This window comes from Scylla paramamosain, chromosome 7 (assembly GCF_035594125.1).
Source record: "Scylla paramamosain isolate STU-SP2022 chromosome 7, ASM3559412v1, whole genome shotgun sequence".
Taxonomy (NCBI): Eukaryota; Metazoa; Arthropoda; class Malacostraca; order Decapoda; family Portunidae; genus Scylla; species Scylla paramamosain.
The window spans coordinates 32,580,105-32,595,588 of NC_087157.1; the positions used below are offsets into that span (position 1 = coordinate 32,580,105).

General features: G+C 39.5%; 1 protein-coding gene across 1 annotated transcript in view; it reads left to right on the forward strand.

The window, feature by feature from the left end:
* Nucleotides 1–13,570: 13,570 nt before the first annotated feature.
* The window catches only part of LOC135101849 (uncharacterized), a 49,216-nt gene continuing 47,302 nt past the window's right edge, over nt 13,571–15,484 (forward strand). Inside the window, exon 1 of the mRNA XM_064006129.1 lies at nt 13,571–14,390. Within this exon, the coding sequence (XP_063862199.1) occupies nt 13,716–14,390 (675 nt within the window). The 5' untranslated portion in view covers nt 13,571–13,715. The remainder of the gene's footprint in view (nt 14,391–15,484) is intronic.

Below are 15,484 nucleotides of genomic sequence, written 5' to 3' on the forward strand. Positions count from 1 at the left end.
ACAATTATCTTTCTTTTGCACTGAACAAATTGTTAGTGCCACTTATTGCTACGTATGTGGGCAAGAAAGAAACATTTGGTTATTCCAAAATTATATGTGGAAAGATGCTCAAAATAAATATTTTAAGAAACTAAAGCTGCACCGTGTTTACCAGACAATATTCACTCATTAGTACACAATTTTACTTTCCTCAGCCCCAAAATATGTATACCAGGTTTTTGTTCAGTTTTCTGTTCAGAATGAAAGGGTTTTTTCCTGCCCAGCTTTTCTGAAGATGTTCATTGTTGAACAATCTTATGTTAGACAAAATTCAGGAAATAGTAGAGCTAATACCACAGACTGTGTTATGCATAAAAATTTTATATTTAACATTTACATATGTATATCACATACTACCATCTTCTTTGCTGGATAATGAGTGGATTGCTTACCAGCAAGCATGAAGGCTTATGCAGAGTGTCAGGACACTGAATGTGGAATGTCTCTTATCAAGCTGTATATTTGATTGTTGAAGGTTCAGAACCGTTCTTCATATGACTAAGGATCTGTGTGCCAAGATTTAGGGACAGGATGAGAGGAGGTAGGGTGTTCATGGCATTAACAAATGGTATCACACCTTTCTCAGTTCTGTAGTGCACACTTTATTGGTAGTCTTTTCTTGCTCCAAGTTTGCAACATATTTGAGCATTTGCAATGTAAAGCCATGTTTCTTTTTTCTTTAAGAAGCATCTTGCAGCATCAGCTGTTCTAGTCTACATATTTGTTGAGTCTCTAACCTCAAAATACATTTGTGGAGAATATGTGCTTATGTCCTTGGTGATATTTGTCATTTATTTGTGACCTTAAATGCGTGCAATAATTTAAAGCATTGTCAAATGCAGCAAGGCAGATAAAGTAAAGAAAGTCTTCCTACTCTCAGATCAGTGTTAGTAGTGATGGTCACTATACTGCATACATCAGAATAGCTTGCTTGGTTGGTGTGAGAAGTTGAGTGCCTTGATTTGCCGTCTCACGTGCAGCATTTACTTGTGTGGTATTACCATTTACATCACAATGACATTCTTTTATGTAAATTCAGAGAGGCTTACAAATTACTGCTATCAGTATGTATATGTGTGTGGGTATGTGAATATATATATATATATATATATATATATATATATATATATATATATATATATATATATATATATATATATATATATATATATATATATATATATATATATATATAAACTTCCTTAAGTCAGCATTATATAAATTGGAATTCCACATAAGTTGTTAAGGCAACAGAATATGTATTAGAAAAAAAATTGCAAAATTCTTGTAAATTGGCACCATACTGACTAAACTGAGTCAAACCAGACTAGATCTGGCATATCCTATCTTGTGATAATTAGTGCTTAGGTTATGACATGGCTAGTTGAAAGTTTTTAGCCTTTGCAACATCTTGCGTGCTCTCTTGTTTCTCTCAGATATCACTTATTTTTTTGTATTTTCTCTCTTTTCTTCAAAAACTATATATCATTTCTTTTGGAGGAAGGAGGTGTGAGGAAAATAGGAGTGACCAGGCAAGTCTATTCCTGACTGGTTTCACTATCTTCTTCAGTTCACTTGAAGAAGTAGATTGTGAAACCAGTCAGGAAATAAACTTTCCTCATCATTCCTGTTTTTCCTTACACCTCCTTCCTCCATTTGTCCAAAATGTTTCAACAATATTTTTGTTGTTTTAATGTTACTGTTGTCATAAAGGAACTTGCTAATAATCCAATCTTCATTTTGTATATACACAACAATAGTATCTGTAGTTTATTCCCTTTTTTCCTCTGGTCTTCATCTTTTCCCTTATTCTTGTTATCAATACATTCCCCATCTCTTGAACCAAGACTCTCTGACTCTTGAACCAAGACTAATAACAAGCATAAGGGAAGAGAAGACCAGAGAAGACAAGTGGATAAATTACAATTAACGTAGCATGTAGAAAATGAAGATTGGATTATTATTAAGCTCTTTTTGACAACTGCAAGATACAGTGGAACCTCAGTTACTGAACGCCTACCTTTTTGGACAAATCAATTTTCGAACAAAATTTTGAACTCATTATTGTTTCAGTTGCAGTGCCTTAATTCCATTCTAGAACAAAGTTATTTGATTTCAAATATTAAAAGACATCAAAACCTGTCATTTATTACTAATTTGTAGTTTCTATAAATATTTACTTTGTTTATATATATTTGGAGGAGAGACACAGGGTGTAAGACAGTAATACAATCTTTGAAATAAGGTAAGTGTGATCTCGTTGAAAAGCCTCAATATAAACAAAGCATTTTTCCAATAGTTTTTTTCAGCAGCAAGATGTCAAAGTGTTATGATTACCTTCATTGCGGCAGTAATTGGGTTGCTCCTCTCTGTGTCCCTCTGCAAGGGTGACAGAGAATACATGCACAGTCTAAACAGAATCTTCTGATGAGTTTTGTGTCACTAAGTTCATTCATCACATCCTTTCTGGATAAATAATTTGTGATAATTTTGAGATGTTGTGAAGCAGCCATCTTGGCTGTGGGAGTTTCTGTCATAAGTTGCTAAGACAGGATAGACTGGTGTTTGGGAATGGATTAATCCATTTTACATTGATTCCTATGGCAAAAATAATTTTGTTTTTTTAAGATTTTGGATTTCAAACAACATTCAGGAACGAATTAAGTTTGAGAACTGAGGTTCTGCTATATATATATATATATATATATATATATATATATATATATATATATATATATATATATATATATATATATATATATATATATATATATATATATATATATATATATATATATATATATATACACACACACACACACACGATGGAATCCTTGACAGCTTGCGGTTTGGGTAACATAGAAATTGAATAAATCATTGCTCAAATAACAAACAAAATTCCCAATAACAAACAGCCCCTTTCTTGTCCTTGGGAATGTCCGTGCCACTGACACACTCCCCTTCAAGGCACTGTGAATGCCACCCTGACAAGTTGATTTCACCCAGCTGTGTACACCAGTGCTATGAAATAACTATCACCACACCTGACATGACATTAATAGATTATGTAAGTTTCAGTGTTTTATAGGGTTTTTTTTTATACCTCACTATCCCTGAAACAAAGAACAGGCAGTCAATTACAATTGTCATGAAGGCAATAACTGAGAAGCATTACTGCTGTGCTACCATCACAGCTGAATAGCATGTGTGGTGTTTTTTTTGCTGTTTTGGGATATTTTATTCATTTTCTGTGTTGATACTATGTTCCTCAGGATATATATATATATATATATATATATATATATATATATATATATATATATATATATATATATATATATATATATATATATATATATATATATATATATATATATATAATTTTTTTTTTTTCCTCTTTTATTTATTTATATATTTATTTGTCTATATATCTATTTTATATTTATTTATTTATTTTCATGATAACCAAGAGGTTATGATAAATACATGCAACTTGCCACATAGCAAATATGTAGACTTGTGATGTAGTGTTGTTGGTATCAGCACAGAGAGACAAGAGTAGCTGGTTATTATTTGCACTACATTTAACATTGTTTATACCTCTCATCACATCCCTTTCCTTCAGTTCAGGCATTGTGTTGTCATGTAACAAGCCAGTTCTTTCCTGATGCATTCATTTTGAGTCGAAACTTGCAGTGTGTGGTGAAGGTGGCACTGTTTTTGCACAGAAATTGCAATTACTGAATGATATGGCATCCTGCATTTTATATTACATGGTATGCAATTTGATTAACTTTTTTGGTATTGATAGCCACCACTTTCTCTCAGCCTGTTAAATACCACACAGAAATTGAAGTTTTGAACTTTTCTTGTATGATAAAGTGCATTCAACCATACAGTGTGTATTATGATTGTAGTAATACACTATACTGTACTAGCACAAATGTAAGTTAAAAGATAAAAGGAAAAAAAAAACTTGCACTTTGAACAATGACAGAGAATTAAATATTGCCATTATAAATTGACCCACCAAATGAAAAGTCCTTAACTTTAAGTTTAGGGAAGTGTGATGTGTACTAAGATGAGGCTCATAGGAGGCAAGCAAGGCCACGAGATGTAGCTGCAGGTATCATGATACAGTATGCTAGTTATCAGTAGTAGTTGACTTGCTGACATTCCATGGCCCATTGTAATTTATATATATGTAGATATCCTTAATTTTTCAAGATTAGAGAAAATCAGTTGATTGGTTTTGACTGACAAAAATATCCACTTACAAACATAAAGATCATGTGATTTTATTTGTCCTGTCATGTAATACTTTACTTACTGCCACACACACACACACACACACACACACACACACACACACACACACACACACACACACACACACACACACACACACACACACGAAGCCGTCATATTTAATACAATAAATTATGTAGATATCAGTTGGTGTTTGTGATAACTTGAAATTAAATTTGGATTAATTTTATGTAAGTGCTGAAGTAGAATGAAATCTTAGTTGTGCTTACACCGCCCAGAAATTTTACTCCTTGCTTTACTTTGTTCGTTTTACAGATGGTTCGTTTTATTAAATAAGATTGTGAGATTTTCAATGTGAAATACAGGTGAGCAAACTGGTACTGGGGCATTTCGAGGTACCGGTGAGTGCATACACCACAATGTACTGTAACGCCAGAGAACATTCCGTTACTGGATAGCTCAGCATTTTTTTTTTTTTTTTTCTTTTGAGAGTCCCCACACATTTTGTAGTGCATTAATTTGCAAAACATTTTTCTTAAATTTTCAAAATTAATTATTTAAAGTTAGTGATTCTTAGAAGATAACAGCCATTCCCTGATAATCGCCGATTCTACTGTCATGGTTTCATATATTTATTTATTTATTAATTAATTAATTAATTTATTTTTCGGAAAGACCACAGGAAAACTACAGCATGGCTTTTCTAGGTAAACTAGCAGAATCCACACGAGAGAGAGAGAGAGAGAGAGAGAGAGAGAGAGAGAGAGAGAGAGATTTGGAAGAAAAACGAGATAAGCTTTCACTCGGTGGTTAAAATAGACGGGTGTCTGAGTTCACTTTGATTCCTGGGCACACCTGCTGCCACAGAGGTACATACTATACCCACACACTAAAGCAAACAGTGGTGTCTGAGATGCAACAATCGTCTGCTGTGTGGACCTCAGCTTCGGGAGAAGCTAGTAGTCGTTGCTCGCTGAGCAGCACCACGTACTCTATTACACGGAACGTTTCACTGGGCACACTGGAGGCCCGTCAGCGCCCTTTCCTTCAACAGTGATATGTTAGAGAAAGGCTTATTTAAGAACTATAACAGTGTCTACATTGATCTGAAAAAAAAAGGCGCCGCAACATCGCAGTCATATAGCGCTCAGTGTGTAAAAAAACCTAAGTTACTATATAAAGTTGTTATGCTTAAAGAGTCTACGGAAAAGTATTATGTAAATTCAAATAAGCCTTTGACAATGCTGTGTCAACTTTGTGACAACGCCTTCTGCATGAGAGTATTTGGGTTGTCATCGGAGTGTGGTCGGTATGTTGATGTTGAGGGAAATGTTGGTTGCCTAAGAAAAAAATCCATAATGCCGTTTCGACCAAGGAATACCATATGAGAGAGAGAGAGAGAGAGAGAGAGAGAGAGAGAGAGAGAGAGAGAGAGAGAGAGCGCTGTATCTGCAGCTTAGTACAAAAAAAAAAAAAAGGAACACTCCAGTAGTTAATTGAATAAATTGATGGCCAATTAGCGTGGCTGATGTGCGCATCACCGTCAATTAAATCAATGGCAAGATGACTCAGTTGTTTGATTAGTGAAGATGGCCATGATTGAGGCTGCTATTTGGTGTGTGTTTGGGCAATAGTCGCTACACTAGGGATTTTTAAATTAAAATTTTATTAGGTATCGTAATATTTTATCGTGTTTTCAGTTACTTTGCAAACTGAGTTCAAGAAGCTAAGAGTTTGCATTGAGTGGAACAAAACGGGTCATTGTTACGCATGCCCAGCAGGAACTAGTAGTGATTTCGTTGGTCAGCTTGACAGCTTGCGGCTTGTTTCTATTTGTGCGATTTCATCAGTTCATTTATGACTTCACAATGGCTCTCAAATCTGAGGAGAGATCAAACATTACCTTCCGCGTTGAACAAGGAAATTTGGCAATGGACACTAGAAATGACGGAACAGACTACAACGATGAAACAATGAGCCGGTAGAACCGCGTCGCGAGCCTCTAGTCTCTGTACATATCTCTGTACATACCGTAACTCTATATATGCTGTATATCAAAAAGAAACTTCCCACGACTGTTACTCCCCCTCATCAGCACAGTCCAAGCAATTGTCTTATACAGTGAAGAAGAGGGGATTGTTATCTGGAAGGTTATGTCGAGTCCATAGATGTAGGAATTCGTTTTTATTTATTTATTTATTTTTATTTTTTTTAGCATCAAACGATACCAAGTTTGCTCTGCCCCATTCAGACAGTTTAGGAAGATCAGAGTTCAGGCGTTCTGTAACTTCGCTGCGTGAACTGTTCAATTTCTGAAGGGTTGGATGTCAGGGAAAGACGTGGAAAAAAGTGCAATGGTATCATCAGCCTATGAGTGGATAGAACAATGAGATTGATTTAGCTCACTGATGAAAAATAGAAAGCGGATGACAGGGCAGAACCCTGAGGAACAAGAGTGTTAATAGGTCTAGGAGAACAGTAACCGTCTACCACACCAATAACAAAATGATCAGGAAGAAAACCTCAAATTAAATTACAGAGGGAAGGATTAAAACCGAAGGAGGATAGTTGAAAAATCAAAGCTTTGTGTCAGACTTTATCAAATACTTTTAATGTCTTAGGCAACAGCGAAAGTTCCATCAAAATTCTTAACAGGGGATGACAAAAATCCAGTGAGAAAGGCCAGAAGTTCACCAGTAGAGCGATCTCGACGGAACGCTTAGCAGCGATCAGATATAAGGCTGTGAAGTGATAGATGTTCAACAGTCTTGTTGAGGATAGATTAAAAATTTTTAGAAAGACAGGGAATTAAACCAATAGGGGGTAATTTTAGGGAATAGAGCGGTCACCCTCTTCAGTAACTGGCTGAATGTTGGCAAACTTACAGCAAGAAGGAAAAGTAAATGTTGATAGACAGAATTAGAAGAATTTCATCAGGCAAGATGCAAGCACGGAGATACAATTATACAGAACAATAGGAGAGACCCCATCTGGTACATAATCCCTTCGAGGGTTGAGGCCAGTGAGGGTATGGAGAACATTTTTAGGAAGAACCTTAACTGAACTCATGAAAAAAAAGTCGGAGGGTGAAGGAGAGGGAAGAACAAGCTCTGGATCATCTAGTTCAGGAGGCAAGGTATACAACAATCCGCGCCACAGACACCTTCCCCCTGAAGCTCCGAGACCTCGTGAAACACCCCGCCGCCACAGCTTACTGCTCCCCATCTAAGCACGAGCTGATCGTCACAACACCACTGCGCCTACAACAGCTCACTTTTTCAACTCTTAAATGTATTAATTACAATATTATTTGTTTGGATTCAGTTAATTTCCCATATTATTATTCATATTTTCTTTTCAGCTTCATTTCATATAAATCATACTTTGTATTTTAGGATTTCATGAATTTCAATTTCATTATTTATTTTCAGCTACTAGCAGCATCACCTATTACATCGTTGATTGTTGTTGTTGTTGTAGTAGTAGTAGTAGTTGTTGTTGTTGTTGTTGTTGTTGTTGTTATTATTATTATTTTTATTATTATAATTATTGCATACAAATAGGCAGTTAGATTGTTAGATGGATATATAGACAGATCGATTGGTAGAAAGATACAGTTAAAGTTTTCATTGCACGCAGCAAGTACCGTTTTAACAATAAGAGGATGAGGAATTCCTGTTCTTAACTGTGGCAAGCTCTGGGAGACGAGTGTGTTGGAGGAAGACAGCTTACCACAGACAGACCCTGCTTGCATGCGGTAGTGAAGAGGATGTATCGTGAAAATAAATAATAAAAAGTTACCAGCTAATTGTTGAATAAACGTACAGACGTGTTATGAAACTCTGATCACTTTGTGCACATAGTTTGCTGAATTTTCATTCCTAGTTGTTATTATACATTAATTAATACTGGTTATTTTTATTTATTATTATCATATTACATATATTGTGTTCTTCCATAATGTTTCTTTTTTTTTCTCTGATCATAGGTAGCTAGTAATTGTTTAAATCTACAGTATTTCGACTCATTTATTTATTTACTTATTTATTTATTTATCTACTTATTTATTTACTTATCTATATTCTCTTATACTATTTTCCCCTGTTCTTAAGTTAATTTTTTTATTAATTTATTTACTTTCTTATTCAGGTTCGTGTTGACAGTCTCTCTCTCTCTCTCTCTCTCTCTCTCTCTCTCTCTCTCTCTCTCTCTCTCTCTCTCTCTCTCTCTCTCTCTCTCTCTCTCTCTCTTTTCAGACAGTCCCCGGGATGAAGCGTCAGGCACAGCATCAGTGAGCCAAGCCCTCGGGAGCGACTTTCGTCCTAGGTGGTGAAGACAACGTTGCTCAGCCTTTTCTCAGAGGAAGGCATGTGGGGCGGCAACACCGATCATTTGCTGCTCCGATCATTTGGTGCGGTGACAGTTGTTGCAGCACCGTGTGGCAGCTCAGTCACTCTGGTAAGGCGTGATAACAGTTGAAGTCTTCCAGTAGCGACCCTTAGGAGAGATGGGGAGATAAACGATGGTCTCTCGAGGAAGGAGGCAAGGGGAGGATGGACCCAGGAGAGAGGGGAGGCACGGCAGGGCAGGGGAATGCAAGAGGACTATTCAGAGATGGGCCAACATGAACAAGGCAGGGCCGTTTGTTATCGAAGTTCTCTTAGACGACCACAGACCCACCTCGGCATCTGCTGGCAAACAGTTGTGTCACGTACCTTGGTGGTCCAGTAGTTACGGGAGGATTGCACCCCATAAATATTGTGTTAACTATGTATTTTATGATAATATATTGGTATGTTTTGCCACTGTCGATGCCACATTAATGTTCATGAGAAAGACTGTGTGTGTGTGTGTGTGTGTGTGTGTGTGTGTGTGTGTGTCGCTCTTCATACAAATACTGGCTATAATAACAACCACAAACACACGAGTAAACACATGCGGTTACAGTTTTATGTCGCAATAATAAACCTTAACTTTTGACCACCCACGCTTTTCAGTGTTGCGGTCACTGCCACCAGCCATCAGCGTGGAAGCCGCATTTTGTTTATGTCTACCTATATTTTTCTTCTTTAAGTAACGTAGTTTTCATGTACTGGCTTAATAACTTAATACAATGAACTGCATCAGAAAGAGAGAGAGAGAGAGAGAGAGAGAGAGAGAGAGAGAGAGAGAGAGAAAGCAAGCTGGGTTCATGTACTCGCACCCACGCAGCACTGAAGTCCCCTTCTGCCAACACGGGCGCACGGCAGTGTTCGTTGCGGTGCATGATGTTGAATTAGTCAGTGTGATGCGAAAAGTTGGATGGTATTGAACTGTAGGGAACATTGCCCCCTTACTCCTGGCCACCACTGCCGCCCTCCTCACCATCATCAGTTTCTTGAGTTGAAGTTATGATTGCACATTTCTCAACAAGTGACGGTATTCTCAAACATCTCAGCGTTTTATCTCGACAGCTTTTGCCAGACTTTGGTGGAAGGTTTCAAAGATATTCTTAATTATTCCAAGGAAAGTTTAACCAAGATCCGTGCCATCAATGTGAAAAACATCCATGAGAACACTACTAATAATCTCCATGGCTTTTGAAAATAATTCCTTCGAAAGCTCCATGTATTTCCTGCATTTCAAAGCGCGACCTAAGTTTTGCCCTTGTTCTCTCAGTGAGCCACGACTATTTCCAATCCCACCGAAATGATTAGCCGGGTTCTCAGGAATGTTCCTACTATTAATCTGCCACTGCAACCATTAAAAAAAAAAAAAAAAAAAAACACCCTTAAAGACCCGTGTAACTTCAAGCAGAGCCCTTTCAATGTAGTGGAGGTGCGGCGCAGAAATGTTTCAGAATATAGTCCCTTCATCATACGGCGGACCGCGGAACACTTGACTTTGACCGGAATGTCTGAAATAATGAAGTCACTGGAACCACCTGAAGGCGGGAAGGAGGGAGGGAAGCGACTGTCCAATAACATCTCCTATGGGTACACTGGAGAACAACCTATTAACCTATTGCCTTTCTTTTTGGTCTGGCAGAAGCACCACCTTTTATACACCATGCTGCCCCCTTCCGATAAGGATTATGTGGACCCAGGGCTGTGGGGAGTGAACGCAAGAAAAGAGGAGAAGGAGGATGATGAGGAAAAAATTATAATGCTAGATAGTTGGGTAGATAGATAGATAGATAGATAGATAGATAGATAGTAGTAGTAGTAGTAGTAGTAGTAGTAGTAGCAGCAGCAGTATGTAGTAGTAGTAATAGTAGGTGAGAAAAGATGAAGATGAGGAAGAGGGGGGACAAGAAGAAGAAGAGGAAGAAGAAAGAGGAGAAGAAGAAGAAGAAGGAGAAGAAGAAGAAGAAGATATATTAATCATCTAATAGTAGGATTATTAGCAAGGTTAACTCATTTGCGGATGCCACGAAGATAGATAGGTTAATTAGGTCAGACTCAGATGCCATGACCTTGCACGCAGACTAAGATAGAATGAGACAGAATGAACGAATGGACGGACAGATGGCAAATGCAATGCAATATTAACAAATATAGAGTACTTAGCGTAGGTAGAAGAAACCCACACAGTAGGTACACAATAAACAACGAAGCTTTGGTAACATCAGGAAACGAAAAAGATTTAGGAATTATAGTTAGCTCTGATCTTCGTCTGAGAGAACAATACATATAGACCAGAAATGAACCAAATCAGGAATTAGGATGAATTTTTAGGAATGTTAAAAGTGAAAGTCCCGAAGTAATATTAAAGTTATATTTGTCGCTGGTCAGACTTCATCAAGATTATGCTGTGTAGATCTGGCCATCATATTACAGGAAGGATATAGGTCTATTAGAATCAGTACAGAAGAAAATGACTAAAAGAATACAGGGGATGAGAGGTATTTCTTACAAAAGGAGATTGAAGCTCTTAAATTTACATTCCTTAGAGAACCGTGAGTTAAGAGGGGATCAGATAGAGGTGATATAAGGGGATATAACAAGGGTGACGCGAACAAAATTCTCAGGATCAGTAATCAGGATAGAACAAGAAGTGCTGGGTTCAGGCTTAAAAAGTTAGATTAAAAATATAGATAGGAAGGAATTAGTTCTCAAAATATAGTAGTAGATGAATGGTATGGACTTGGTAATCGGGTTGTTAATGCTGAGTCATTAGGAAGCTTTAAAATAACGTGAGAGAAATTTATGGATGGGGATGATAGGAGGATATAGACAGGTATGCTTCATACAGGGACTGTCACGTGTAGGCCTGGTGGTTTCTTGCAGCTTCCTTTATTTTCTGATGTCCTTATGTTCTTAAGAAAAGCAGCAACAGCAGGAAGAGGAGGAGGAGGAAGACTAAAAATAAAAAGAGAAGAGGAGAAAAAGAAAGATGCATTGGTTTTATACAGATAATTCCTGCTAATTCATGTTGAGATAGCTAAGAATATTGTTTGGTATATCTTTATGGCAGAGTTCACGTGGAAGGAACAACCGCACGAGGACAGGACTGTTGTGACCCGGGTAGATTAAACTCATCTTGATCCACGTAGGCAGGGCACGGCGGTCATTAGGGGACTGGCCCTTAGTACTTCCCAGGAACTGTGGGGAAAAGCTGCTTACAGGGGAAAGCTCCTTTGCTTTATTTGTTTGATTGACCGTAAGAATAGATACGGAGACAGCCAGCCTTCCCTTCAGCAATACACCAACGCATTTACAAAAAAAAAAAAAAAAAAAAAGAAAAGAAAAAAAGTGAAAAAAAAAAAACACAAAAATGCAATGAATGGAAGAGCACTGGATTGTGGCATCATTATTACTTCATTATTTTCTTTAGCGCTAGCTAGTTTTCTTTGTCTAAATTATTTTATTTATTTATGTAGTTTTAATTTTTTTTTTACATATCTCTACTATGCATGTAGGATTGCTTACCTCTTGGACTTTCGTCTTCACAGGGTTTTTGCTTTTAACTCCTTGTAGGATGATTTCGGAGCCTTTCCTTTCCTTTTTTTTTTTTTTTTTTTATGTGAGAGGGATACTGGTCAAAGAAAATGAAAATTAGAAAAAAAGTCGCACTGAGGTGTCACTTCCCAAACAAATGTTAAAACGGATCATCGAGAGTTGGAGAATAATTGTCTTGAGACCTGCCTCTTCACAGAGTCTAAGTCAAAGGAAGGAGGAAATACAGAAGCAGGCAGGGAGTTTCACAGTTTATGTTTACTTTGTACTTTTCAGTAAATCATAAACGAAGGTTTTCATTGCGATCATCGCTGGATGTTTTGTGGTTCATATTAAACTACGCAGTTTAGAGTTTAGAGGTTCGTTTAGTCTGAAATGAATGGTCCTTCCGCCCCCTTCCCCGGAAACAAAAATTATATATATATATATATATATATATATATATATATATATATATATATATATATATATATATATATATATATATATATATATATATATATATATTTATTTATTTATTTATTTATTTATTTATATATAAGTAGAATATCTGTACTGTACCCGTGGTTCATGTTAGCCGAACTTACAGTTTGTTAATTCAATTTTCGTTTCCTAGGTTTGTTCCTCTCTTTCCAAGTGACAAGTACAAACCTGGGGAGAGCGAGCACCAAACAGATCCGTGCCTCCCAGAAAAGTGACTCCCCCGCCGCTCTCCCTCTTCATCAGCCGGTCATTCGGCGGCGGCTTCCGGTGACCCATTGGAGGGCACTGACCTTCTTTCCGTCCCGCGAGCAATGATGAGTGACAAAACAATTATATGCTTACTCTCAGAGAGTTGTGGGTGGGTAAGGAGGAAAAGGAGGCGGTGGTGAAGGAAAGGGAGGCGGTCGAGGCGCCGATACCTCGGGATGAAATGTTCAGTGCACATGCGCAGCCCCGGGTGTGAAGTATGTGAGGCCAAGCAGGCTAGTGGCGCTGTAGCAGTGGTCGTGAGTGGCGGCGCGCTCGACTCTACTTGTCGGCGGGGGATAAGGGCTTCCTTCTCACACTTTCAAGCCCCTGCCCACTCTCCCTGGCAGCCCTGCCCAAGCGCCGGTGCTTAGTGTTGGCTCCTCCCGTTCTGCATGTAATTACTGTGAGGTGCACTGTGGGGTGGAGTGAGAGCGCTGGAGTGTAGTGAGTGTGACGTTGCCTGATCGAGAGGGAAGAGCAGAGACCTGCAGCACCTGCATCAAGAGGACCATGATGCTGGAGGTAGCTATGAGGAGCCCCAGGAGAGCTTAGTGCCAGGCGGCCTCGTCGTCGTCGTCCGCGCCTCACTAAAGGAGAACTGTTCCATTCGAGGCGAAGTTCAGCGGTCGCAGTCCTGACACAGAAGGTGCCCTGATTCCTTACATTAATCAAACACCTCGAATCACCACACCTTCGACCTACCATGGCACCAACCACGTAGCGGGAGTGGAGAGTAGGATGCGAGGGCAGGCCAGGTCGGTCTCGGCAGACATGGGGGAGCCAGTGGCTGCACGGTGTGCTATTGGGCCGGGTCACGGTCCGCTGCTGCCCCTCAGTCAAGGAGGGCACTCATCTGTGCCCCCCAGGCAAGCAGGGGCCACTTTAAAGTGTCGGTCTCTGTGCCATCAATCCAGCAGCCCCGGCGAGACCACCACTATGCATAATGCCGGCGCCACCACCACCACCACCACCACCACACACTCATGCCTGTCACCACGTCTGCCACACACCGCAGCGGCAGGAACAGGGTGCCGTGGACAAAAGACTAGTTCGCTTGGGCGATCAGGATCAGGAACTTGGTCCCACGTGCGCCCAATTCCTGAAGCCCGTCCAGTGTGGCCGTGGCGAGCTGAGGATGCGACGGATGGTTCTCGACGCAGCAAAAAGAGTCCTTCAGCGGGGAGTGGAGTTCTGCGGGCGCGGCCACCAATCTCCACCTCCCACAAGCTCCTCCTGGCTAGTTTCTTGGTGTTGGTCGGCCTGCTGGCACCCGCCGAGTGTGGTAATCCGGATGCCAAACGGCTTTACGACGACCTGCTATCAAACTACAACAAACTGGTGCGGCCCGTCGTGAACGTGACTGATGTGCTCACCGTCAGAATCAAGCTCAAGCTCTCCCAGCTGATTGACGTGGTGAGTACTTGGCAGCACTCTTGCCGGGGTGACAGTATTTGTGCATTAGTGTGTGTGTGTGTGTGTGTGTGTTCAGTAAGTTAGTGGGAATGGGGGGTTAATTTAGAAGGAAAAGAGATAGTAACACCGAGATAAGGGATTGTATACTTCCGTAGTTACACGTTTCTTTCACAGGTAACTCCATCTATGTCTCAGCAGAACCCTACACACACACACACACACACACACACACACGAAAAAAGAAAAGTGCACGGTTAAGCGAATTTAGATTGAACGTCAAGCGTCAATCACTGTGACCAGATCGACACATCTTAAACCTACCTCTGGACTGGTGAGAGGAAGAGGTACGTACCATACACCACCTTCAATACATGCATAGGTACACCAATTCATCTGTACATAACTAAACTCAACGGGATCCATTTCAACATCACTAATCTAAACGATGATAAACGAGCCGTAGAAACAAGATTCAGTGAACCCCAATAACTTGAACCCTATCTACTGCCCTCCCCCCCTTCTATCGTCCTCCTACTCCTATGTTGGGGCCATTATCCCTCCCTCGCCCCCTCGCCCTGCCACCCACCACCACGCCATATCCCTAAGCACCGCAAACTTCCCTCCTCCGCCCAGCACTGCCCTCCAATTTATCGGTAGTGGTAATTTCGCCTTTTTAACAAATTCCCGGCCTTGACTAGACGGTTATTTGGAGTGTGTGTGTGTGTGTGTGTGTGTGTGTGTGTGTGTGTTTAAGATGACATATTTTAGCAAGAGTTACATATCTGACACAATTAGAAGGGCCATGCATGCAAAGGAATAAAGTAAAAGAAGAGAAAGAAGAGTAAGAGATGGGAGAGAAGACGATAGTGAGTAAAGGAACAGCAAAAGCCCATCCATTTTTTTTTTTTTTGTATCTTTTGAGTGCCTCCCAATAGCGACAAAAAACAACAAGTCACAAAGAAATCACAGCGAAAAAAAAAAAAAATCCTATAAAACAACATTGACTTGAGTGATTGGCGTCCTCTCTCTCTCTCTCTCTCTCTCTCTCTCTCTTCCTCTCTCTCTCCTCTCTCTCTCTCTCTCTCTCTCTCTCT